Below are 27,946 nucleotides of genomic sequence, written 5' to 3' on the forward strand. Positions count from 1 at the left end.
TTGTGGTATCAGTTGTAACTTCTCCTCTAGATGTAACATTTATAAATATATATGCAGACAGTATAGGAGCACCAAAATAAATAAAGCAAATATTAACTGACCTAAAGGGAGAAATTGACAACAATACAGTAATAATAAGGGACTTTAATATTCCACTTATTTCAATGATAGATCATCCATACAGAAAATTAATAAGCAAACATCAACTTTAAACAACACATTAAACCAAATGAACCTAATAGATACATATATAGAGAAAGAACATTCCATCTAAAAGCAGCAGAATACACATTTTTCTCAAGTGCATGTGGACCATTCTCCAAATAGGTCACATGTTAGGTCACAAAATAAGTCTCCATAAACTCAAGGAGATTGTAATCCTGTCAAGCATCTTCTCCAGACAACAGTGACATGAAACTAGTAATCAACTAATAGAAGAAACTGAGAAATTCACAAAAATGTGGAGATTAATCAACATGCTACTGAATAACCAATGAGTCATTAGGAACTTGAAGACAAAATCAAAAACTACATAGACAAATGAAAACAGAAACAGGACATACCAACATCTATGCTAAAGCAGTTCTAAGAGGAAAGTTCATGACGATACAGGCTTACTTCAAGAAACAAGAAAAATTGCAAATAAGCTAACTTTACACCTGAAAGAACTAGAAAAAGAAGAACAAAAAAGTCCAAATTTAATCGAGGAAGGAAATAATAAAGATTAGAATGGAAATAAATGAAATAGAGTCTGAAAAGACAGTATAAATGATCAATGAAACTAACAGTTGGTTCTTTGAAAAGATAAACAAAATTAACAAAACTTTAACTAGACTAACCAAAAAGAAAAAAAAAAGAACTCAAATAAACAAAATCAGAAATGAAAGAGTAATTAACTCTTAAAACAAACGTGCAGGATTTGGTAAGTCTCACTGAAAATATTTTTATGTCATTTTCCTTGTCACCACATGATTTTTCAAAAATTGTTGTGTTCTGAACGGTATTCTATGTTTTTATAAATGATTTTTTTTAGTTACTCAGAATCAGTTACAGAAAATGAATGACATTTTTTCAATAGTCATTAACAATATACTGTCAGGACCAGACCAATTTGAATTGTTCCTATTACAAAGTTGATATGGAAGAAAGTAGAAATCCTGACATGCATTCTATCACTCTTGTAGCTTATCCTTCTTTATCAACATTATTCCTATCTTTCCTTTCAACCATAAGTATCCGTATTTATGCAGTATTGAATTTGGTAGAGAATTATAGAGAATTAACAAAATACAGTAATTAGGGAAGTAAAATGATTCACCTTTGGCAATTTCAATGGTAATTTGCAAATTGGCAACTGATAATTGTTTTCGTTAAGTATAAGAGATTGATCCAAGTTGTGGACTATCTTTTCTTTAGGTACTTTATAAACTACAATGGTACCCTTATAATGAGGGCAGCTATAGTTTCCCAATTCATCCACCTCTTTGATTTGGAGTTCCAGTCTAGGTTTCCTTTGTAAATGAAAAATAAGCTTGTAGTCTTTTCCATAATCCTTCCCATTGCCTAAATAGAAGTAAAATGCATTTGTTACTATTAATATATACCACTTTTTTAACTTATTTTTTAAAAATCCAAATAATCATTCATTTTAAAAAATTTGTCTTTTTTGTGTCAATACCTCTTGTCAAAACATAACCTAATAAACCAGCACTAAGCTGAGACTGTATAAATTACTAAAATGATTCTCATCTATACTTGGACCAGGTGCTCTCTGGCTGCTTCTAGGTCTAATAATCTTTGATTTTCTTTTTCTTTTTTTATGCATTTGTGGGAGTCATCATTGATCTGATTTTCTTTTTCTATTCCATTTTGCTACAACAAGAAACCATTGGAAATACTCATCTCTTTCTCTACTTAGAAAATTATTTTCACTTTTTAAGAATGATATTTTTCCTTTCACTTAACTATTCATATCACGTTGCACACTATCACGACCTCACAACAGACATTCTAGAACTGTGCTCTCCTATATGGTAGCCACTAGCAAAATGTGGCTTTTAAAATTAAAGTTAAAACTAATTAAGATCAAAAATTCAATTCCTTAGGTGCTCTAGCCACATTTCGAATGTTCAATAGCCACGTCTGTCTAGTAGCTACCATATGGGAGAGTACACATATAAAACATTTTCACCATGCAGAAATACAGTGCTGTTCTAGAACTTCCAAATGGAATAGTTTCTAGATTTAATAGCTACTAAAATTTCTATTAAAACCTGGTGAATTCTCCCCAAACAAGCATATGTAAAAGTCTTCTCAACTGTCCACTGAAAATAATGGAGCTTTAGTGAACATAACATTTCACTCTTGGGGGTTTTACCATGACAGTCAGGATATTTCACCTTCTCATTGCAACAGTAAAACAGACACTGCGGTATTCGTAAGGCAAGTGTGCATTACCCTTAGCAAAATTTAAAAGTAAGCTGTAACGTAGCAGTTATAATATGTTTCTGACATAAAGATCTAGATCCATGTTCAGCCTCTAATATTTACCTACGCCGTAATATTTATCCAGTTCTTGCACATCTCTGAACTTCTTGGAGCCTTAACTTCCTTACCTTTAAAACGAGAAATAAAACTAACGTCCTAGGATTGTTCTGGGAATGAAATGAGGGAGTATGGATAGAATGATTGGCACAGGGCCTGGCACATAATAAAGGCTCAGTAAATAATAGCAATGACAGCAAATGAGAAGAACGAAGACGGATTCTCACATTGTTTTGAATTTGTATGACAAAAACCAACCCACTTAAATTTTTTAAAAGACTGTCAATATGAAGCTTTTATATCTAAGTTGCAACTTTCTGCTGCTCTCAGAGGCCTGAAAGTTGACTGCCCAGAGCTTTCTCTTTCTCTCTCTTTCTCTTATGGGAAGCTTTCCCTCTTGCATTCTGTGAGAGATGTAAATGACACTAATACTTTTCTCCTTGTTTTGACTGCTAGAGGTCATTTTGGTGAATTTCTAAAGCACAATTAAATCTAGAATTAGAATAACTCCAGGTTATGGAAGGTATAGGAGTATGTCCCTTTGCTTAAGTCTACATTTTAGGGGCAACCTGGCTCCTTGAACAAAACAGATTCCTAGGACATCCTAGGACAGGCATGACTATCCAGGGTTTGCTTTAAAAGTTTCATTCTGGTAAGAAAGAAAGGGAAAAAGAAAAAAAAGATAAATTATTTGGAGTCACTGAAATAGCATCTAGTAAATAGTAAATTAGAGTTTCTAGATCACTGTGGGAATACTTAGCAAACTTCTACTTCTATGCCACTAGAGTACTACCAAGAAAAATGTTGCTACTTATGTCCCAACAGAATATAATTTAGTAAATTTCTCCTTCCACCCCTTGAATGATACTCCCTGCCAGGTATACAATTACTCATAAAGGATAATGTATATAAGTATATGAAGATTGGAGGATGAGGCGTAGTCACATTGGTTCTACCTATTTCTAGAACTTATCTACCTCGAATTGCCAGTTAATTTAAAAAAATAAAGATTTGTAATGTAAATCTCTAAGAATCACATTTATATATGAAATAAGGATGAAATTATTGAGGATTTACTAGTAATAAATAGCATGATCTTAGTGTTATCAAAGAAAGTATTATGTAGACTTAAGTTGGAGTTTCATTGTTGCTAAGATGTAACACTATATTTTGAAGACCCTTTGTCACAGAAAAAAGCAGAACCAAAAAAAGAACAAATAGCACAAAGAAATTGCATTATTTTATTTTTTTCTCCCACTCCGGCATATTTAGAGAAGTAAAACCAAAAGTCACTCATTAAATACCAAAATTACGAAAGCAATCATTAGTTGACATTTTGAAAACCTCTTTCTCGTCAATGTATTATGTACATAGTTCCTAGCAGGGATAGTAGGGTAGGAGCTATACAATAAATATTTGTCATTTAAAGAACTAAATAATTTATTTATATTTTGTGAGTTACTAGATATTTTTTATAGCAATGTATTTTCTTCTCAATAATGCATATTGGAATATTTTTCATTGAAGACATAGGAAGTACAAACATAGACCTATATGCTTTTGCTTAGAAAAGTCACATGAAGAAGTGACATGCTACCAACACAGAGAACCAGAATACTCTCATGAGAACCACTGGCTCAAGATATTTCTGTGTCCTAACACATCTCCACCAGTTCTAGGTACTTTCACCATAAGCATCTTTGCTGTAGACATCTTTGCCACAAACCTTTTTTCCACCACATTTTTGCCATATAACTATCTGGCCATAAGGCAATTTTGCTGTAAAAGATAAAATAACTGGTTAACAGTTTGGTTTGACATATACAACAAAAAAATCATGACAGATGACGATGTTTTACCCCACGGATTGGTTTCTTATTTCGAAACACACTACACTGGGGGAGAAAGAGGCTGAGACTGAGAGCCTGGCAGACCCAGAGTTGAACTCACATTTTCCATAGAACTTTGGAACATCTGTCAAGAGACATGTGACAATATGCAAAGGACAAACAGTGTAGAAGGTTTTGCAATGTGACACAAAGCTCAGTTACAAATATGCATCCTGGTATATGGAAACTGATACCTCTCTCAGTGAAGGATGAAGTTTTAGTGAATAAGAAAAAGTGCGATGCCAAACAGAAAGATGAATAAACAAGTTAAAAAAAATGTATAAAATACTATGAACAAAAGACTTGAAAGACAAGTGCTTAGGCACAACCCGCAAAATAAAATCAGTTATCTGTGCAGCATTGTCATGAATCTACACACATTTTAACTGTATTTAAATATTTTGTGTCGCAGTAAAGTCTTTATAATTTTGTTATTCATTTTTCATGTTTCATTATGTGCTTTTAAATGTCCCCCTTTTATTTTTTGCCATTATACCTTTTATGGCAAAATTGCCTTATGGCTAATTAGTTATGCAGTAAAAATACTTGCGGCAAAGATGTCTATGGCAAAGATGCTTATGGCGAAAATACCAGAAACAATTTCTAATACCTTTGCCTCTAAGCCTCCATCAACCCTTGCTTGATTCATTGCAATGGCTCATTAACCTGTCTCCCTGCTGCTACACTTGCCTTATACCATCTAATCTCAACACAGATATAATCTGACCCAGATCATGTGATGGCCCTGTTGAAAACCCTTCTTGGCTTCCCACTTCATTTAGAATAAAAGGCAAAGTCCTTGAAATGGCCTTCAAGGCATGACCAGTACCTACCTCATCTCCTCCAACTCTCCTCTCCCTCCCTCTCATCCAGCCATCCCAGCCTCCTTGCCCTGCCTGGGACAAATTCTCCTGGGATAGGATTATGGCTTGCTCTCTCATCTTCAAGTCTCTGCTGAAATGGCACTTTCTCTGACGAGTCTATTTAAAATTGCAAATCTGCCACTCTCTCTGAGACTTTCTATTCCCTTTCCTTTATTCTTCTGTAAGGAATTTTCCACCTCATTAAGCTGTACATTTTATTATTTATTTGCTTCTTCTCTGTGTCTCTCCAGTAAAATATAATGTACATAAGGACAGGGAATCTTTGTTAAATGAGTAAAAGGAAGGTCATTCTAACATTCTAACACGTGTGTCTGGGAAAACTATTTCTCTGGGCCAAAGGGCATTTGGGGCAACTTGGACACACACAGACCTCTTTGGGGCATTACTCGATGTTATGAGTGGTGCTAACGTGTCATTATATAAAATTCTGTCTGCCCGTTTCCTAGCACTTTATGAATTTTCTGAGCACTGGGGGCTTAGATGTGATGCAATAGAGAGCTTAAGTGCTGAATCAACAGCTCTAACCTAGAGAGAGAAAGAAGATTCTAGCTGTGTCCAGAAGAATGCCAAAGGCCAATATAAAAACCAAAGGAACACCTATCTTATTTTCTCTTAGAAGTAGAAATTATCTCTATGTCCCAAGGTTCTCAGTCAAAAGAACCATCTGTATTCTATATAAGGAATATAGAGATTTTGATATTTCTCAGAGGGCAGTCATCTAAATTTATTAATTAAAGTTTTAAATACTTTTAATCACATAACACTATAATGTTAAGATTGTTCCAAAGCTTTTGTCTTCATTCTTCAAACAAATACTTCTTCTAGCTTTTAAGCACCTCCCTAAAATAAAGCAGGCCCACCAATAAAACAGGCCCTCCTTTCATGGCACTGTAGTCAGAGACACTGACATTGATCAAGCAATTAAAAAATAAATAGAAGATTATATCTATGACCATGTCCACTAAGAGAATTACATAAGGATCTGAATAAGTAAAATAAGAACAGAGGTAATCAGGAAAGATAGGAAAAGCTTCTCTAAACGTGATCATTATAAGTGACATAGGAAAATACAGTAGGAGATGACTAGAGAAGACGGTGGGGATGGATTGAGGGGAGGACCTCCAGGCAGACAACCTCTGGCAGTTTGTATCTGAGATTCATAGAGGCTACCACAGGCCCTGATGGAAGGATCAGGTATCAATTCTTTACTGAGGGTCTTGCTCCTCTTAGATGGAGAAAATCCAGTGAAGCTCCAGATCTGGCCATAAGTCTCTAGAAAAGGCAAAGGAGAAAGGATCCTGGCATCCTGACTGACTCATTTTCTTTGAGTGAAGAGGAGTTCTTCATTCCTATATAGAGGGACCGCACACATGCTGCCTGTCTCCAGGCACTCTTATTTTAGCATATACTCCCTATTCCCCATTATAGGCAATAGTACACTCAACCGTTGCCTATGAGAAGCACAGTAACTCTCTCCTGTTTGGAGCAGGAGGTAAACACAGCTGCTGTCCCAAGTACTACAGGAAGTCATTTGCATCACTAGTTTGGGTGGGACACTTCCAGGTTTTGACTCTCTCTTCTTAGAGGGATTATCCTAGCATAGTTTCTATTCCGGAAGCCAAGTAAGAAGGGATATCTTCCACCCTTCCTTCCTCTCCTCCCCCTTCCCCTTTTTGTGACATTCTGTCACTCACTCCATAGGTCCCATCAGCTGGCTCAGATGGCTGAGACTCTGCATGTGAAAGTGGAAGACATACTTCAAATTGGGACATTTTGAATCTCACTTATTTCTGAGATACCAAAAACAGGGCAGCCTCAGCTTTAAGCCACATTGTTTTTGAAGCCACAGAGAGCAAAGAGCCAGCGGAGCTTAGAGTAATTTCCAGAATTAGAGAGAAAATAGGCACCATTTAAAAATCAATGAGATCTATATTAATTTATAAGTAAACAGAGACTCTTACTTCAAGTCAAGTCTATCACAGGACTCCGGGGCCAGAAATTCCCACAGAACCCATTCCTGAATTTCCCCCACACCTCATCTTTACATGCATGCTGTTTGATATTATTCTGCCTCAAGGAAAGGAGTTAGAAAGGAAAAGGGGTTGAACCAATAAAAAAGAAATGGCTGTGAGGGCAACCCCCCCAAAGCTCTTTTTCTCTCTACTCTCACACAGCTGTTTTCTCTCTGTTCTTCTTTTTCTTCCTTTTCTCTTTCCCTCCTTTTATCTCTTCTGTCTCACCCATTCCCTCACTTCTGCCACATCTCCTGCCACCTCTCATAGTCACTCACCCTGTTTGTCTTCCTCAGCATCATCATATATTCATTGATTCACTACATATTTATTGAAAGCCCTTGATATATCAGGCACTATTCTAGGCTCAAGGGTACACAGCAAGAAAGACACAGTCACTGCCCTAATGGAATTTACATTCCAGTGAAGAACATAAATATAAGAATGAAAAGTATATAAACAAATAAATAAGTAAAGTAATTTCAAGTTGTGGTAAGATTTATAATGGAAATAAAAGATCACTAGATAAATATAAAGATAAGAGGTAAGCAGGGGTATGTCATCTGGATCTGAGGTTCTTAACCACTTTTGTGCCATGGTCCCTTTTGGACTTTGGTGAAGCTTATTGATTCCTTCCCGGCGTAGTATTTTAAATATATAAAATATAATAACTGGAATTATAAATAGTACAGTTATGCTGGAATATAGTCTATCCACACGTCTCTTGGGAGTCCACTGACCTCACGTTAGATTCTTTGTAGGACAACATAGAGTTTGGGCATTATTTAAAGTGGAATAGGAGGTAATTACAAAGTTTTAATCAGGGAAATAATAAAGTATGACTCATTTTTAAAAGATCACTGTTATTACTCTATGGAAATATTGATACATTCCATTTCACATGGCTAATAGTGAAAACAGAGGAATATTTACGAGGCAACGACACTGGTGTAGGAAAGAGATGATCCTAGCTTGAACGCAGCTATACAAATCATGGAGAAGATTATTTCTAAAAGTGTCACTTAGGGTCTTCCCATTAAGGAATGTGCATGCTCTAAAAAGAGAAGAAGCAGACTGGAAAGAAAGAAGTAAATAAGTCCTTTTTCTCTTCCTACTTTTCCAAAGCTTCCCCTCAGTTCTTTGAAGATTTCCTTAGTAAAACATGTTTAGTGGACTCCTTCTGAAGCTTGTGGCTGATAGCCCATAGAATATGCAAAAAGATTTCTTGATACTTACTTGAAGCAAATATGTTTCCAGTAAACCTTAAAAGGAGTTGTTCTTCTTTCACTTGGAAATTGCGAGATGGCTCTGGAGGACCACTAGACGCTTCCAAGCGCAAGTTCCTAAGCACCTGATGTAAATCTTTAGAAAGCACCACTAAAATGACAATTCTATGTGGATTGTCTTTCTGGTGATAAAGTACAATGCAAACAGTGATGCTGAGCATGGCTTCCTCCAAAGACTTCACAAAAGAAACCAAATGGCTATTGTCCACAATGGAAGACAGGTGAAGCACTATAAACCTGCATGGAAGAAAGAAGGAGTAACCTGAGGGAAACAGCCAGTTTCAAAAATATCAAGAATAACTAATAACACCCCCAAAAAGCCATTATTAACCAAACCTCCTTTAAAAATCAAGCATTCTGATGACTAATTGATTAAATTCATGAATGACTTGAATGAAACTCTTGGCAATCAGGAAACCAGCTTAAATCAAGTTCTAAAACAGATGCCCATAAACAAAGAAGTCATCCAGCCTCAGCTTAGCTCTAAATATGGCAGCATATTTTAAATTATATTTTAACTAACATTACCAAAGAGTATTACTTCAAAAAGAGAAAGATGATCCAGATAATCTGTTTACTATCAATAGGACACAAAATATATGTCATTATTAAGTGGAGATTGAAATATTCATTTCTGTCACTGTGTGATAAGAGTTGTTATGGTGGACCCTGTATGAGTTGAATTGTGTCCCCTCCACCCAAATCCTGTGTTGGAGGCCAAATTCCCAGTACCTCGGAATGCAACCTTATTTGAAGATATGGTCTTTACAGAGGTAATCAAATCAGTGTGAGGTCATTAGAGTACACCCTAATCCAGTATGACTGGTGTCATAAAAAATAAATTTGGACACAAATATGCATACAGAGAGAATGCCATGTGAACATGAAATGAGCCATCTATAAGCCAAGGAAAGAGGCCTGGGACAGATCCCTCAGAGTCCTCAAAAGGAATAAACCTTGCCAACACCTTGATTTTGGACTTCTAGCATCCAGAAATGTAAGACAATACATTTCTGTTGTTTAAGCCACTGAGTTTGTGATACTTTATGATGGCAGCCTAGCAAACTAATTCAAATCCCTCTTCCAGGTCTGGCCCACCTGTTGCCCAACTGTTCTCCAGAAAATTGCTCTATAAGAGCCCCCTCCCCCAGAACAGCATCACATCCACAGACAAAGACTAACTGATGCAAGAGTGTAAAGCCAGCCTCCTTGGAACTCACACTTCAGAGCTCCCCTGAGGGATCAGGCTGAGGTAAAACTTCAGCTCAAGCCATAATTTCTCCCATTTCTTCCCTTATCCTCCCTGCTTTCTTTCATCACTCTACAGGAGTCTCCTGAGAGCCCTCTCTCAAAGAATCACTTGCATTCTCATCTTAGACTCTTTTTCTAGGGAACTGACCCAAGACAATTATAGATGTAAGTTCTTCCTTTATGAGAAAAAGGCTATCTTTGGACATGTGATTGCCCTCTCTTTGTGAGTGTCTACTTCTCAGGAACCTTAACACGTCTAACTCTTCTCATAATGAGCTGTCTAGAAAACATGGAAATGAGAAAGCAAAATGAGGACACTGGAATAACAAATTCAGTTTATATATACATAGGAGATAAGCATAATATGAATGGTTAATTACTATCTCCATGAAATTTCAGAAATGAAGGTGCTATTTTAAAACTATTTTGGAGTTAGAAGAAAGCTGTAAAAATAAATTTAAGTTAAGAGTGGTTTCCAACAGCACCTATTAAACTATCGTGAATGAAATTACTGATAGTGTATTCATGTCAGGCCTAGTTTGCATTTTAAGCACCCCCTAAAGGACTATTCATATTTCTATTTGAGGAATAAAAGGTCTAATCCTATGATTCTACTTCTGTAAACATCAATTACGAACCATCAGGATATAATATCATCAATATTTTTTGTTTACTGTTGTATTACCTCTCTAAATGTTCACACAATTCAAATGATATCAAGCCACTTTGCACGGTTCTTACCACGAAACCATCAAGCACAAACCAACCACTGTCTTGGCTTCTGAATCCCAGTAATTTCAAAGATTCACAAGCATTGTTCCCAGGTTTTCTTATGGAAGTGCTTTTTGTCCTATAATCCGGAAGCAGAAGAGAAACTGGTAAAATTTGTGTAGCATAAATCATATTTAATGCATTCATTCCTTCATTAAGTGAATAATCCAATAACAATTCATTAAGTATATGTTATGTGTCAGTAATTATGCTGTGCACCAGGAACATAAAGATAAGGTATATATTGCCCTTGCTCGACAGAAGCTCACAGTATTACAATATTAAACAATCACAGGACAAGGTGATCTGTGTGGTAATGAAGAGAATGTACAGGGTGGTTTAACAGCAGAAGGAAGGTGTTCAGGAAAGCTTGCAAAGTGAAAATGCTAGTATTGAAGATGAGCTTTGGAGAATGAGAAACATTTTACTACTGGCAAAAGAGTTAAGGGAATATCCCAAGTCAATAAATTCACTGATGTAAACTGATGCTTTAGGATAGCCAAGTCTTGTGGTATAGCAACCATAGACTCTGGAGCAATACTGCCTACTTCCAAATTCTGAGTGGCTCTGCCTCTTATTAACTGTATGACCATGAACAAGTTATTTGACCTCCCTATATTTCAGTCTTCTTATCTGTAATATGAGTGTAATAATACTATCCACCTCATGGGATTAAATGAGTTAAAATTTGTAAAGCACTTAAAATTGTAGTAAGGATAAATGGTATTGATATTCTCACCCTAATTCCTACAGCAGACATGGCCAATTAGCTTTCTTGTACAATTCTCCTTGCTAACTTGCCCCACCCCAAAGCCTTAAAAGAGACAGCTGTATATACTATGTGATACTTTCTCCCAACCAGAGCTGATTTCGCTAACACTAGATCAACTTCCAATACCCAGCCAATTTGATTTCTTTCTTTGAAATTTGACTAAGAAAAAGGCCCAGAGATTGTAACTTACTGTCCTTTGGCTGTAGTGCCCTGGGCTATGAATATGAATAAGCAGAGAGATTATTAAGAAAGGAAAAACAGAGCAGATGCTAAGAGAGAAAAGGAAAAAAAACAAGGTGAAAGAATTAGGGTAATTTTAGAGATGGAGAAAGCAGAGAGTACCTATTGTAGCCTTACAATAAACTCTTCTTAAATTCACTTAAATGGGTATCTTAAATGGGTATTCACTTAAAATCTACAGAAAGAAAAATACTTGATACTGAACATCTTGCTGGAAAAAGGAAAACAAAACCTGGTCTAATGCTGCTAAAACCCACAAGGGGGACAGAACCGTTCTAGCTAGGTACTAAAGAATGAAGACGTAAGTGTGAATCCCACATCTTTATTTGTGAATAGAATTAGTTAAGGGTTTAAAACCACTTTAGTTTCACAGGTTTAGCTGTCCTATAAATCATAAATTAGGAACTGAACTAGATTTAAAATGTCTACTTTGAAAACTTTAGACTCTGTTGATCAACCAGATTAAAATCAAGAGGATAGGGGAAAATATAACAGTTTTTGGCTTTTGGTTTATACAAATATGGTAAAATTTTTAACACTTGGAAGGTAATAATCTATTAACACAGGAAGATATACTCATACTGAATCCAGAACTTTGGTCATTTACTAGAAATTGACTTAATTATATGTAATATATATTTTTTTCTGATAATAACTCCTACTTTTTTCCTAATAATAGTCTGTTTTCTGTGAAAACCTACATGTTTTCAGCTGCAGTGGAGCTGACCCTACTCCCAGGTCTAGGTGGGTATATGACCTGAGCCAGTTAGTACATTTGGCATTCATCAGTGTTGTTTTCAAAATACCCAATTTCCCCCTACCATTCTGAGCTCATGATGGAGTTTCACTTCCTTGTCCCCTATGGTTGAGTGAGGCCATGTGACTTGTTCTGGTTAATGAATAGTGAACAATGTCATTCTGTCATTTCCAGGCTAAGCATTTAATTACTAGTGTGGGTCTATCCAAAGGTCTTTCTTCTGCCACCATGACAGCAACCAAACAGTGGCTGCCCTTCAGCTTAAGTCTAGGAGTGAGACGACCAAGCCTGTCTTTGGTGAATCAGGTTTGTGTTACCATGCCATAAACTAGGCTAGCCTGCCTTGTACAGCACATCTTCCTTTTGGTTTTAGTGATATGTTCAGTGATGGGTTTGTGACAGATTTGGAGTAAGAATAAGAGCCAGGGCTTTTATGTATACTCATGGGGAAAAGAAGTTTCCTCTTTTCTGCTGAACTTGGAGTTTTGAAGACATAGTAATATTACCAGCATGAGGAATAAGCGTGTTGGAGGATGGAAGTGACACAGAGGAAGCAGAAAGAGAAGAGAGACTGGGTTTTTCCTGGTCCAAGAGAAATATTAAAATAAAAATATCCCCAGATTTGTAATTTATGTGGATCAAAGAATTCCTTTTCTCTTAAGCACTTTGTGTTTGTTTTTCTGTCACTTAAAATCAAAAAAGTCTTTAATGATATTAAGGTCAAATTTAAACTATTTTTTTTCCAGTTGAGATATAATTGACATGTAACTTTGTGCAAGTTTAATATGTACAATGTGATGATTTGATACTTGTATATACAATGTGATGATTTGATCCTTGTATATATTGAAAATTATTACCACAGTTAGGTGAGTTAGCACATCTATCACCTAAAATTTAGACTTTAATATGATAATAGATACAACTTATATTGAAATTAAATAATTTAGTGGCATCCTTATTTATCCCAGCTGTTCTTAACAGCACTGCAACTAAACACTTCTTTTTTTAATACATACTATTAGCAAACTTTGACAACTAGTATTGCCAGACAGTGAATAGCCCTTGATTATACTCCACAAAAGATGACAGTTTGATATACTAATAGTTTCATAAAACATAATCAACCTTTATTAAATCAACTTGTTTATTCAAGAATAACTGACTTTGCTATTTCTTGAGTTCAAGGCTCTTTCAATGTCCAAAATTCCAGGCATTAAGGGAATTATGATTGGCCCATTTGAGGTCAAATATTCAAATATAATGAACAGGAACATTGAAGAACATGGAAGCTCCTTTAGATCCACTAGGATAGAAAATATAATTTCCAGAATTTCTGGTATAATTACCCAGAAATAAAATAGTAGTGTAGACAAACCATCAAGTGTCTTCCCCAGGCTGCCTTTTTCAAGTCTAAGAGTGTCCTGATGCATCATTCCCAGGTACAGGCCATAGTGCCACACAATTAAGATTTTTCCCTGAGATAAAAAAGGTTGTTCCAAGGTACCTCAATATTTTGTCTCTGCAAGTAGAAATAGACATTACAGGGAACTTTTCAAGGGTAGTTTCTTTTCTTGTTTTTTTAGACTATATATTATTAAAATTTTTATTGGAGTATAGTTGCTTTATAATGTTATGTTATTTTCTACTGTACAGCAAAGTGAATCAGCTGTACATATACATATATCCCCTCTTTTTTGGATTTCCTTCCCATTTAGGTCGCCACAGAGCACTCAGTAGAGTTCCCTGTGCTATAGAGTAGGCTCTCATTAGTTATCTATTTTATACATGGTATCAGTAGTGTATACATGTCAATCCAAATCTCCCATTTCATCCCACACCCCCTTCCCCCTTGGTATCCATACATTTGTGCTCTACATCTGTGTCTATTTCTGCTTTGTAAATAGGATCTCTGTACCTTCCTCTCAATTTTGCTGTGAACCTAAAACTGCACTAAAAATAGTCTAAACCACTAATCCATCTCACTGATGACGTAAGATGTGGATCATCTTTTCAAATGTTTATCTGCCAACTGTACATCTTCTTTGGTGAGGTATCTGTTAAGGTTTTTGGCCTATTTGAATCAGGTCTTTGTTTTTTTATTGTCAAGTCTTAGGAGTTCTTTGTAAAGTTTGGATAAGAGTCCTTTATCAGATGTGTCTTTTGCAAATATTTTCTCCCAGTTTGTGGCTCACCTTCTCATTCTCTTGACATTGTCTTCCCCGGAGCAGAAGTTTCTAATTTTATGAAGTCCAGCATATCAATCATTTATTTCATGGACTACACCTTTGATGTTGTATCTAAAAAGTCATTGCCATACCCAAGATCATTTAGATTTTCACCTATGTTATCTTCTAGGAGTTTTATAGTTTTCTGTTTTACATTTATGTCTACATTCTACTTTGAGTTAACTTTTGTGAAGGGTATAAAATTTGTGTATAGATTCTTTTTTTTTTTTTTTTTGCATGTGGATGTTCACTTGTTCCACTGTCTTTGCTCCATTGTATTGCCTTTTCTCCTTTGTCAAAGATCAGTTGACTATATTATGTGGATCTATTTATGGACTATTTATTCTGTTCCATTGATCTATGTGTCTATTCTTTTGTCATCAATACCACACTGTCTTGATTACCGTAGCTTTATAGTAAGTCTTAAAGTCAGGTAGTCCTCCAATGTTGGTCTTCTTCAATATTCTGTTGGCTATTCTGAGTAATAGTTTCTTTTTGATTTGGAAATTAAATTAAATTCTTCCTCACTTGGCTTTCCAATCCACAGGTAACATTATACGTTCTTAAGTATAAAAGTATATAATAAAGTAAAAATATTTCTAGTATACTACCTCCAAATTTAATAAATGTGAAAAATCATATTTGCTCAGTAAGCACTTACCTCAAAATTTTGCTGAAATAATTTCATTCTATTAAGTGAGATTAACCTGTGTCAACAACATTGTACTGACTGATCAGTACAAAGAAAAATATGGCATGTGTGGTTTTACTTTTTATAAAATTACCATTTCTTAATGTAAAACATGGTGATTATAGTTGATAACACTGTTATATAGTTGAAATTTGCTAAGAGAAGAGAGTAGAATTTAAATGTTCTCACCAAAAATTTTTTTAAAAGGTTGATATGTGAGGTGATGAATGTGTAAATTAGCTAGATGGGAGGAATCTTCACAGTGTATCCATATATAAAATCTCCATGATGTATGCTTTAAATAGTTTACAATTTTCTTTGTTAATTATACCTCAGTAAAACTAAAAAGTAAATAAATAAAATGACTTTTTTACGTGGAATCTTTTAACTATTATAAATTAAATATACAAGACACAAGATTATAAATAACAAATTGACACTAAGTAATCTAAATTCTCTATCTCCCTAAGGCTAAACAACTAAATCCTGATAAATATGCTTTCTAATGTGTGTGTGTGTGTTTTTTTTTTTTTTTTTTGACTTGCAATAAGCAGAAGGAATCTTAAAGGAATGTCCCAAATTCCCCTCCAAAACATCTGTGAAGCCAGGGTCAAATCAGGGGGCAAACAGCCAGGAATTATGGGATTACTATGAGGACAAATTCCTTTCCAATAACTTAGATACAGGAGACTAAAGCTTTAAGTGATAATCAAGTGAGCAAAACAAGGAGCTGTGATCCTTGAGATCTTCACCATAAAAGGTGAACTTGAGAACTTGACCAAGACTCTCAAAGAGGTTGAAGTAGTCCTAGGTAAGTAGCACCTGGTTCTCAGCATAGACAGAAATATATGCCATCTGGAGGAAAGCAGCTCCATTTACAACTGCAGAAGTCTCGTATATACATAATCACAAACAAAAGTCCCCAAACATATAAAGAGATAAATACCATGAATGACAGCCAGCAGAAATAACAGGCAACACCCTCAAAAACTGCAGGTATCAGAATTAGTAGTTACAGTATGAAAAAACAACTATATATGAAAAGTTTAATAAGATAAAGGACAGTATCATAAAAATAAGCAGTCAGCAAGAGACTATCGAGAATGATGAGGGAAATCTGAATATAAGCTAACTAGAACCTTAAGATATAAAAAATATAATTGCTGGAAACAAAAAGTCGATGATAGATTAAAAGTATATTTTAAAATATACAATATTTGTGGCAATTGAACTGAAATGTGAAAAAATTACACAGAATATAGCATACAGAGACAGGAAGTTGGAAAATGTAAAAGAGAAGAAAAGAAATATGGAATTTAGAAAGATATGGCCTAATATACATCTCATTGGAAATCCAGAAGTATGGAGTACATAAAATGGAGGTGAGGCAATATTTGATTAGAAAACATATAAGAATTTTTCAGAAATGTGAAAATGCTGTATGATAGCATTTATATGTGGAATCTAAACAATACAACAAACTAGTGAATAAAACAAAAAAGAAGCAGACTAACAGATATAGAGAAGAAACCAGTGGGGAGAGGGAAGTGGGGAGGGACAAAGTAGAGGTAGGGGAAGAAAGGGTAATTATGGGATTATATGAAATCATGTGTGTGAAACTTTTAAAAATTGTAAAGCACTATAGAATTTTTAAAAATCTTTCATTTAAATAAGTAAATAAAGTCCTTCAAAAACACAAATGAATAAGTAGTTACAAGAAGGTCTAAAAGCAATAAAATTTATTTTTTAAATCTAAAAAAATGTAAATCCACTTATTCAGAAAGCATAATGTATTGTATTCAGAAAAAGTGTTTAAAATGTACATCTAGATACATCATAGAAAAATTCAGAAATCCAAGTACAAAGAAAAGATATTAAAAGCAGCCAGCAAGATAAAGCAGATCACCCCAAAAGTTATGAAAATAAAATTCACTGAGATCTTCACGGCATCGATAATTAAGTCCATGAACAGTGGCATAATATCCCCAAAGAAATGAGGAAAAACTCAATATAAATCAAGGATCTTAAGCCAGATCAGCAGCTGGTCTCCAGAGATACTAACCATACCTCTCAATATTCATGCCACTGTGTAGCACTCTCCCACAATGGACTAGAGACAGTTCCGAGACTGGCTTCAATCAATAGAATATTTCAGAAATGGTGATCTGATAACTCCGAGCTTAAAAATTAAGAAAGCCTGGCAATGTCTGCTTTTGTACTTTTGAAAGCCCTGATCCTCCATGTCATTAGTCCAGCTATTCTTCTGGAAAGAACCCATGACAGAAAGAGGCCAAAAGGAGAAGTCAGGTGGAAAGAAAGAGACCTTGAGACTACCTGGAGAGAGAACGAGGCCCAGCCATTTCAGCATACCAGCGGAGTCCAGGCTTGCAGCTACCACTGTCAGGGCTCCAGACATGTGAATAAACCCATCTTGGACTTTCCAGACTCAGCACCATCTTACTGCAATGCATAACAGACCCTAGGCAAGATAAACCAAAGAACAGTCCAACTGAGACCCCAAACAACCCACAGAATCAGGAGAACTAGTAAAATGGCTGTTGTTTGGAATAGTTTGATATGAAGAAATAGATAACTGAAACACACAGCAAAATTCTATTTCAAGAAAAACAATATACAAACAAATGCTTATGGATTGGAAGAATTAATTCCATACTACCCAAGGTGATCTATAGATTCAATACAATCCCTATCAAAATCCCAATGGTACTCTTTATAGAAATAGAAAAAATTTTTCTAAAATTCATATAGAACCAAAAAAGACCCTGAGTAAGCAATCTTGAGTAAGAACAAAGCTGGGGGCATCACATGTCCTGATTTCAAAATGTATCACAAAGCTACAGTAACAACAGTATGGTACTGGCATAAAAACAAACATAAAGACCAATGGAACAGAGTAGAAAGCCTAGAAATAAATCCACACATCTATAGCCAACTGATCTTCTACAAGAATACCAAGAACACACAATGGGGAAAGGCTACCCTATTCAATAAATGGTTTGGGGAAAACTGGATATTCATATGCAGAATGAAATTGGACTTATCTCACACCACATGCAAAAATTAACTCAAAATGGATTAAATACATAAACGTGCTGACTGGAAGGAAAAACAAAACTTTCATTGCTTAAAGTTGATGCAAGAGTTTACATAGAAAACTTGAAGGAATTCTCGAAAACAAATATTAGAAATAATGAGGTTTAGAAAGGTTTAGAAAGGCGGCTGGCTTCAATACCACTGCAGAAAAATCTAATGCATTCATATATATATATATTTTTTTTAATGAGAAAACAAAAATTTTGCATACCGTTTATAATAACAGTTAAAACTATAAGGTATCTAGGAATAAGCCTAGCAAAGCGTGTGTAATACATATGTGGGACTTTGATAACACTTCATTGAAAGACATTATAAAACTACACAAATTGAAGCATATATTATAGGTAACAGATTTAAAGGCTTAATATGCTAAAGATGTCATTTTTCTCCAAATTGACCCATACGTCAGAGGAAATTACTAGCAAAATCCTAACAGAGTTCGTTCTTGCGGACCTTAACAAACTGATTCTATTTTATATGAATGGGAAAGTTTCAAGATAAACAGAAACAAAAATTCTCCTGAATAAAAAGAATATGATATGGCTTACCTATCAGATATCGACTTTTTAATTATAAAGCCTTAATAACTATGACGGTGTTAGATTGGCTCAGAACTATGTAAAAAGACTGACCAATGGGACAGCTCAGAAGAAGAAAACTTGTTATGTGACAGAGGAGGCTTTGCAGATTGTTAGGGAAAGAAAGAATGGTTCAATAAATCATGCTGTTAAAATGTTATCCACATGGAAAAAAAGAATTCCTACCTCACACTGTATATAAAATTCAATATCAGATGGATCAAAGACTTCCTTGAAATTCAAACCTTTAAAATTATAAGATAAAAAAGGACCATTTTTATAATTTAGGAGATATAAGTATTTTAGGACTGGGCAAAAAGCACTGATCATAAAAGAAAAACATGATAAATCTGTCACATAAATATAAAAATACAGGCCACAAACTGGCAAAGGATTAACACTGAGACCATAAACAATCCTACAAATCAATGTAAAAAGTTCAAAAATGAGCAAAGAAATTAAGATACCTCACATATAAGAAAACACAATGTCTAACAAAAGCCATTATGAAAGATGTCACCTTCATTGTAATCAGAGCATTGCAGATTAAAACCACATGAGATTCATTTTACATCTATTAAATTTTCCAAATTACAAAATCTGACAATATGCAAGGCTAGAAAAGATAAAAAGCAATAGTGGGAGCATGAAATTTAGTTCTACCAGTTCGTAAAACTTGTAAAATTGTACATGCGCATACCCTATGACTGAACATGACTTCTAGGTAGATACTCTAAAGAAATGCTTACACAAATACACTTTGAGTGAAGAATAATCATAATAGTACTATTCGTTTTAGCAAAAAAGTTGAAATTACCCAAATGTCCATCAGTAAGAACACTGGTAAATAAAATACAAAGTTATTCAATAGAATATTATATAGAAGTGAAAATGAACTTTTTTATAAATGGAAAAGCAAGACTATAAGACTATACACAGTAGGGTACCACTTTTACAAACGGTAAGCACAAACAAAACCAAACAAGGTATTGTATAGTGATGAATAAAAATATATTGGGGCTTCCCTGGTGGCGCAGTGGTTGAGAGTCTGCCTGCCAATGCAGGGGACATGGGTTCGTGCCCCGGTCTGGGAAGATCCCACATGTCGCAGAGCGGCTGGGCCCATGAGCCATGGCCGCTGAGCCTGTGTGTCCGGAGCCTGTGCTCCGCAACGGGAGAGGCCACAACAGTGAGAGGCCCGCGTACCACAAAAAAAAAAAATATAGATATAGATATAGATATAGATATATTGATAAAACTAAAAAGTAAAAACAAAGGAATGATTCATAATTTCCTAGTAGTGGTTAACTTTGGTGAAGATGAAGAGCAATTAGGGTAGCGAGGTAAGGGATGGGATGGGGAGAGATAAGTAAGGAGATGTAATTGTATTGATAATATCTAATTTCTTAAGTTATGTGGTAGCTTTACCAGTTTCTCCATTTTATTATTTTTTGTGATATGATGCATATATTGTACAAATATTCTTGTGTATGACTCACATATTACATTTTAATAAGATGATCTTAAAACCAATAGCATTATATAGAAATAGCATTTTTCATGCAAAAAATTTCCCATCTAACTCTCTAAAATATTTCTTGCATAATATGGAATAAGTTTCCATTTAAGAAATTAATTTCTCCTTTCATTACTGTCAAGAAATCTTTTCTGGCTGATAATTAAATAACTCTCATCTTTTCCCCAGAAATCATTTACACATGAAAGAATGAACTGCAACAAAGACCTTTTATTCTTTATATTCAAACTATGTTTTGGCCTCAAATCGTTTCTATCTTTTTTATCTTCTGAGGTATGGATTGCTTCATTGTGTTTCTATTTCCACAGAAAATGTTCAACTGGCTTTCACTCTTTGATGAAAGAATGTTAAATAAATAGTTCATATAGGTTCTCATCTAATTGTTTTATGCTACACTGGATGGGGAAAATGCACCACCCATGTCTAGCTCTAATAGCAACAGAGCATATTATAACTTATCAATTTAGTATTGTCAGAAAGTATAGAAAATTAATGACACAATTTACTTTTCCACAAATTTACTCATTAATTTATTTAATTCACCTAATTCAACATAGCACCGACTATGTTATAATTATGCTGAGGGATGATAAATGGAAAAGGGAATTTAATAACACTATGGTGTGATTTAGGATGTACAAAAGAATAGGGCTGGCACAAAGAGAGGAGTGTTCAATCCCTCCTGGAGATCAGAGACTGTCTTGACAGACAAGGAAAGAGCTGAGCTTCAGCTTATAGAATAAATGAGAGTTCTCTAGCTAAACATGGTAGAAAAAGCGAAGAGATCATGTACTAAGGCAAAGAAATGGAGAAGAAAAAAGAAATTGACACTGGCTAGTTGAATTGGTGACAAATGGCAATCTTAGAATGCTGGATGAAATGTCACACACACACACACACACACACACACACACACACACACACAAGTTGGAGGAACTCAAAAGCTGGAAAGAAAATCTCCTAGATTTGGGGAAAAAAAATCTCAAAAAGCTAGAATCCTCTTTCCTCTCTTGGGAACATGAAGGACTGAATCTATGAATCCTCCCACCCTCATCAGCCTGCTCCCCGCCACCAACCATGCACACACACCAGATGTGTGCAGTCTAGAGTCTAACATGTACTCAGGCACATTAGATACAGCCTCCAGCTGTCAGCTGGAACTAACTCAGTCAAAAAGCTGGAATCCCCAAAGGGCAGCACTGGCTATGAAATGAGAAACAACAAAAACAACCAATATCCCTTTGAACACTAGCTCAAGAAAGCAACAAAGAAGCACACAGAAGCTGCTCTGGGTGGAAGGGAAGGGGAGAAGAAAAGCTGATCTGATCAAAAATTATAATCAATACTCAGAAATGAATTTCTAAGGCTAAGAGTCATAGAATGGAATTAGTATGATAGTCTACTAGATTAACCATGGTAATAGATAACATAGTTAACATCATGCTCATAGATGATAGAATAATCTGAATGAAACTTAAAAAAAAAGTGCTTACAATGATTAAAGGAATAAAAGAATAGGAAGCATAATGTAAAAACAGGGTACCTTGGGAAAAGTTTTCTTAAGACCTTTAAAATATAGCAATAGCCTTTTAGAAATGAGAATTTTAATTAATAAAATGAATAGCTTAAACAATTGACAGTAAAATTGGTAAAATATATAATAAATCTAAGGAAACCTCTGCAAATACAGCATATAAAGTATTAAAAATATTTAACATTAAGGTGGACAACAGAATAAATTGTTTAACCCATTTATATTTATTTAATATAACTGATGATTTTATTTATATGATATTTTCTCTTTGATGTCACCATGCTGTTTTCTTGTTTACTTTCTGTTGCCACTTTGCTGTATGAATTTTTACTTTTTCTTTTATATTATTTATATTCAATACCAGATATTTGAAAATAAGTATTACTCTCCTATTCTTGATTTGTTAAATTTTATTTTATCCTTAGCTCATTAATTTTATCTATTTATTTATTTTGTTAAGAACCAGTGAGTAGTACATTTTGTGAACCCTTGTATTAAAAAACAAAAAAAACTTGTTTGTTAGGTGAAAACCCTGATTCCACAACATCTTCCCTTCAAATCTTTGAAGGCTTTAGTCCATTTTTCCTTGATATTTCATGCTGCAAAGAATAAGCCTAGGCCTAGACTGATTTTATTCCTTCTTAATCTGTTTGTGCTGAATGGATGCTTATAGAATTATGTTTTATTTAAATGTACATTTCAATTTGCCATGTTTTATCTAAGTATAGGGTTTTTTTCCCTAAATTTTGAAATCAACTCTTTCTAACTCAAGGTTTTAATCAACATCAGAAAATCACATTTTCATGCCTTTGATTGTTGCTTCTTGTATGATTGTTTTGGTCTCTTTCAATGGTACTTATAATTATTAGGTTACATCACTTCAGATGAGTCCTTATCATACCTTGGTGACTTTTCATCTGAACTTTTTATCTTTGTATCTCATCCTGTTGTTCTTCATTCTTTTCCTGGTCTATCCTGATGGCTTTCTGTTTCTTAGAAATTTTGCTTATTGAATACTACTTAAACTTACAAAATAGATTTCTATAAAATCCTCCAGGTAGCTGTAATTCTCATTATTCAAATTACTGTGAAATGGCAGGATGACATTCTCTTTCCTTATTTCTATAGTTTGTTTTTTGTTATTTTTGTTCTTCTTTTGAAGTCTTGGTACTGATTGGTATTGATTTTTTTTTTTTTTCCTTAAGACATCATGGAGGACTTGGGTTTTTTCTTATCCTTGAAAATATTTTTCTGCCCACTTTCAATTTGGTTGCTGTTTGAATCTCTTTCTTAGATCTAGAGGGCAGATCCATGTGCATAATTTCTAAACCAATTTTCAGTGTCTAGTCATTTTTACTGAGTATAATTTCTCTGGATGAAGGTGTAACCTTCTCCTATCTGTGCTGATTGGATTTACAATGCTTTGAGTCGACTAAGTGTATGAAAATGTGCCACACTCAGCATGCATATCTTTTAGAGATCTTATTGCCTCTATCATTATCCCTATACTTTTGGCAATTTCATTTTTGACAATGCAATACACTGCCTCTAATTTCTTTCCACATTCTGCCCTGTTGTTTCTGAGGGATATGGAAATCCAGCAAAGGAGAGGCAAAGAAACACTGATCTAGTCACTTCCACAAATGATATTTGTGTATTACAGGGATACATTTTTATTCTCATTGGTATATATAGACTATGGGATCAACAATCAGGGACAGGAAAATTGGTTTTCTATTATCTTTCTGTGAAATAGAACTGCTTTGTTTTATGATGTAAAGTGCATGTCAGGCACAAATTATTTTTATTAATCCTTTGCAATCTACTCTATAGACAGTAGAAATACTAGATTCTAGCAATAGGTGACCAGTCAGAATAAATTTTCAGAGTAAAGCTCTCATCTTTAATATATATATGTATATATACATATAAAATGTATGTGTATATGAAGTACATATTTCTATATATTTTAGGGGCTTTTGAAAGAGAATGTCTTAATCTGTTAGACTAATACATTTAAATAGGAAGCTTCAGGATATTTCCAGTTTTAAATCTTACCTTACCATGATATACAGGAACATGGATTAACTCAGTGCCAATTGGGAGATATATATATATCCCAAGTAGCAAAAGCAGGTACAAATGGATCATGTCTATATTTCTATGTTCTCTCTCACTTACCTAATACTAGGGAAAGTTTAACTTCATCTCCTAGCTACAACCCAATGTTCTACTCTTGTCAGCTTCCTAAATTAGAAACAGTGGTAAAGAGCAAATAATCCACTTCTCTATTTCTAGTCTTGCAGCCTCAAACTAAATAGATGATGGCTACATAGAGTCATGATTAGGAATAGAGATATGTTGAGTCCAGACCAAGCTTGCACACTTCTCACGTACAGTCCTTCCCTGGTATCCAGATGCAAGAGATTGATTCTAGGACCCCCAGAGGTACCAAAATCTGTGGATGCTCAAGTCTCTTATGTAAAATGGTGTAGTCTTTGCATATAACCTACGCACATCTTCCCATATACTTTAATCATCTCAAGATTACTTACAATACTTAATACAATGTAAATGGTATGTAAATAGTTGCCAGTGCATGGCAAATTCAAGTTTTGCTGTCGGGAACTTGCTAGAATTTTTAAAAAATATTATCAACCCACAGTAGGTTGAATCCTCAGATGTGGAACCTGGGGATAACTGTACAAGTTCTTAATCTCATTGAGTTTCAGACTTCTCACTGATAAAATGAAGGTAGAGTGGTGGGGAGATTGGATGAGATAATGTACATAAGGAACCAGGCAAATAGTAACTTCTCAATTAATAATAATTTTTATTTCTTTCTGAACTTGTTTCTCCCTCTGATATTTATTCAAAGAAAAAAAAATTCCCTTCAGTACCAAAGAATAGAAAGGTCCCCTTCTACATTTCTTATTAGGAAAAAAAAGTAAGTATTAAATGAAAGGGCAGAAAATAAGATCAGGGTTACTATTATTCAGTGTATCCTATTTGTTGTTAACATCTCATTTCTGATTTCATTTCTGGCTGGTAACTCAATATGTATATTAGTCTTATTTGTGGGGATTTTTTTGAATTATAAAAATTAGGAGAGAAAGGAAACTGCCTATATGGCAAATATAGACTCAAATTTACTGCCTGCCGATGCAGGGGACACGGGTTCATGCCCCGGTCTGGGAAAATCCCACATGCCGTGGAGTGGCTGGGCCCATGAGCCATGGCCCCTGAGCCTGAGCGTCCGGAGCCTGTGCTCCACAACGGGAGAGGCCACAACAGTGAGAGGCCTGTGTACCGCAAAAAAAAAAAAAAAAAAAAAAAAAAAAAAAAAAAAAAAAAAAAAAAATATATATATATATATATATATATATATATATATAGAGAGAGAGAGAGAGAGAGAGAGAGAGACTCAAATTTAATTTATTTTTTAAAAGATCAGGTTAATCTTTTCCCACATCAACGGAATGCTCTTAAACATAGAAATTACAATCATCATATCACATCTTTGTAATTAACCATATCATAAATTTTTTGAAAATAAGGATTGATTTTATCTCTTTTGTGTCAGTCTTTTCACATAGCATACTTGTGAACCTGTTACAGCTAAAATCATTACCCTTCTGGATACACAACATTTTATTTCCATATTAAAAATATTTCATCATATTTCAATACTGATATTTAAATACATCTGATTATACTTTTAATCATTTAAGTTTCTTTGTTTACCATCAAGTCAACTAGAGACATTAGGGTCTAACGCACCAGTTGAGGTATAAAGGTATGATTCTGTTTGTTGTGGCACTAGCTGTTCTTTTATGATCTATCTCAGACCCAAGATTTTTTTTATCAGGGTGTGTAGAGCAAGGTAGGAGTACAGTGATTGGCTTCTGGAAAAGATGTGTTGATGGGTGCTGAACATGAATCAGAGGGCTTGTGGATAGTACTGAGTAGGAAGTATCTTGCTGAGTTTTTAAATATGCCACCAGAGATGGGTCAATTGGTTGGACCTATACAAAGAAAAAATAGATATATATTCCTATATTTTAATAGCAGAAGATACAAAGTATCAGCACATTTCTAAGTCAATTTCCTGAAAATTTAATAGAACATAGTTTTATACATTTTTCTCTACATTGTTAGCTGGAATCTACACTATATTAATTTATAAAAGATCACAGGATTTGGTCTTCTTTTTGCAAAGTCTTTCTGAAATCTAGGTTCCTTGCTCTATGTTATAAATAACTGAGAAACACTCTTAACTGTAGGCAAAAAAATGACCTAGAAAACAAAATAGACATTTTATATAATTTCTAATTAGAACTATTGTTAGATCAAGTGATCTTCAGAAACTAGAAAAACAAGACTATATTTATTTGTTTCCTCTCACATAAGAATGGCTGATAAAAATAGCTAACATGATTCCAAAATTTCAAAGTTTATGGAAAATATTCTTGAATAAATTGTACATAATATGATTTCTTCCTAACTTTTCTTCTTTGCTTACCACTTATGGTAAGAACTGGGAGAAACTAGGAGAGCATGAGGGAGAGTTAGGCTAGAAGGAAATATTGAGGAAATATGTCTTCTAAAATGTACATTGATATGTCATTGTACACCTTGTAAATAATGTTTGTATGTATTAAATTCTCATCCCAGAAAAGTACTGTTTAATAATTAAATATAACCAAATATTTACAATCATAAGTATTTTAATTGATTAACCTTTCTTTTAACCATCCTCTCAGGTGGAAAGCTTGAATCATACGAAAGTCCCAATGTCTGGCATTAATTCTATCATAGATACTCAACATTTGTTTTTGTCAACAAATATCATAAATAAGACAACACAAAAAATTAGCAAGAAAAAGCTTTAAAATAAGGCAGGGATTTATTTTGGAATGAGATTTAATATGCTCCAAATCATCACTATATCAATGATGACACTGTAAGTTAGGTTATTAAAAGTATAAGAATTCATTTACTGTTATATTAAATATTTGTATCTTCTCAATCCTTTTCGGATGATGTTTGATGACCCACAAAATCTAGGAGAAGAAACTCACCAGTTTTTAATATTTACCTTTAATTGTACAAGTACTGGTGAGCTGAAAACTCCTGGAGGGTGATTTAAGGATATTTGAGAATCCATGCTTGGCTTAAGAGTAAGGCCTTTCTTTGTTACTGTCAAGGACTCTTTCTTTAAACAAGACACAACAGAAAAGATACCCAACTTATAAACTTTCACTTCAGCACAGGTCACCTGTGTGGATTTAAGGACATTAAGACAATGACATTAAAGGACATTAATAGTGCATTGCTCTGGAAGTACATGCTGTACATATTCTCTGGCTATGGGAAAAAACAACAACTATATGCTGTCCCTGTAACCTCCCACAATTGAGAATTACTTCATTAACCCCAAATGGATGGCCCTTTCGTGAGATCAAGTAGAAGTAGGTACTAGGAGTTTCTCAAATTTGAACTACATGATAGAAAAGAGAGAAATAAATGTATTTTTAAATTTAAATTATTCCCCACAAAAGGTAAACGGATAATGGGCAATCACATTTAGTGTTTTCACAAATATTAATTATATTTGGAATCCTATCCTGGACTTGGACTTTAAATATTGCCCTTTATCCAGAAGATTTAACAATGTTTTAGGAATTCCAAGGACTGAAAAATTTCATCATTTGGGTAGTTTACACAAATCCTACAGCACTTATACTATCAGCAAATTCTTCCTGCTGACAATTCACAATCTCTTGATAAAGTCATTTTCTCTATTTCTCTCTTCCATGCAGGGGGAGCAGATGATTGCAAAGAGACACATTTGT

General features: G+C 34.5%; 1 protein-coding gene across 1 annotated transcript in view; it reads right to left on the reverse strand.

Annotated features, from left to right (window-relative positions):
• The window catches only part of DTHD1 (death domain containing 1), a 68,122-nt gene that overhangs the window by 33,606 nt on the left and 6,570 nt on the right, over nucleotides 1-27,946 (reverse strand). The window contains 5 exon segments of the mRNA XM_027104033.1: nucleotides 1,319-1,563; nucleotides 8,566-8,852; nucleotides 10,552-10,716; nucleotides 25,872-26,116; nucleotides 27,190-27,369. Of these exon segments, the coding sequence (XP_026959834.1) occupies nucleotides 1,319-1,563; nucleotides 8,566-8,852; nucleotides 10,552-10,716; nucleotides 25,872-26,116; nucleotides 27,190-27,369 (1,122 nt within the window).

This window comes from Aethalodelphis obliquidens, unplaced genomic scaffold (genome assembly GCF_003676395.1).
Source record: "Aethalodelphis obliquidens isolate GAN/ISIS:26980383/991018 unplaced genomic scaffold, ASM367639v1 scaffold6, whole genome shotgun sequence".
NCBI classification, from domain to species: domain Eukaryota; kingdom Metazoa; phylum Chordata; class Mammalia; order Artiodactyla; family Delphinidae; genus Aethalodelphis; species Aethalodelphis obliquidens.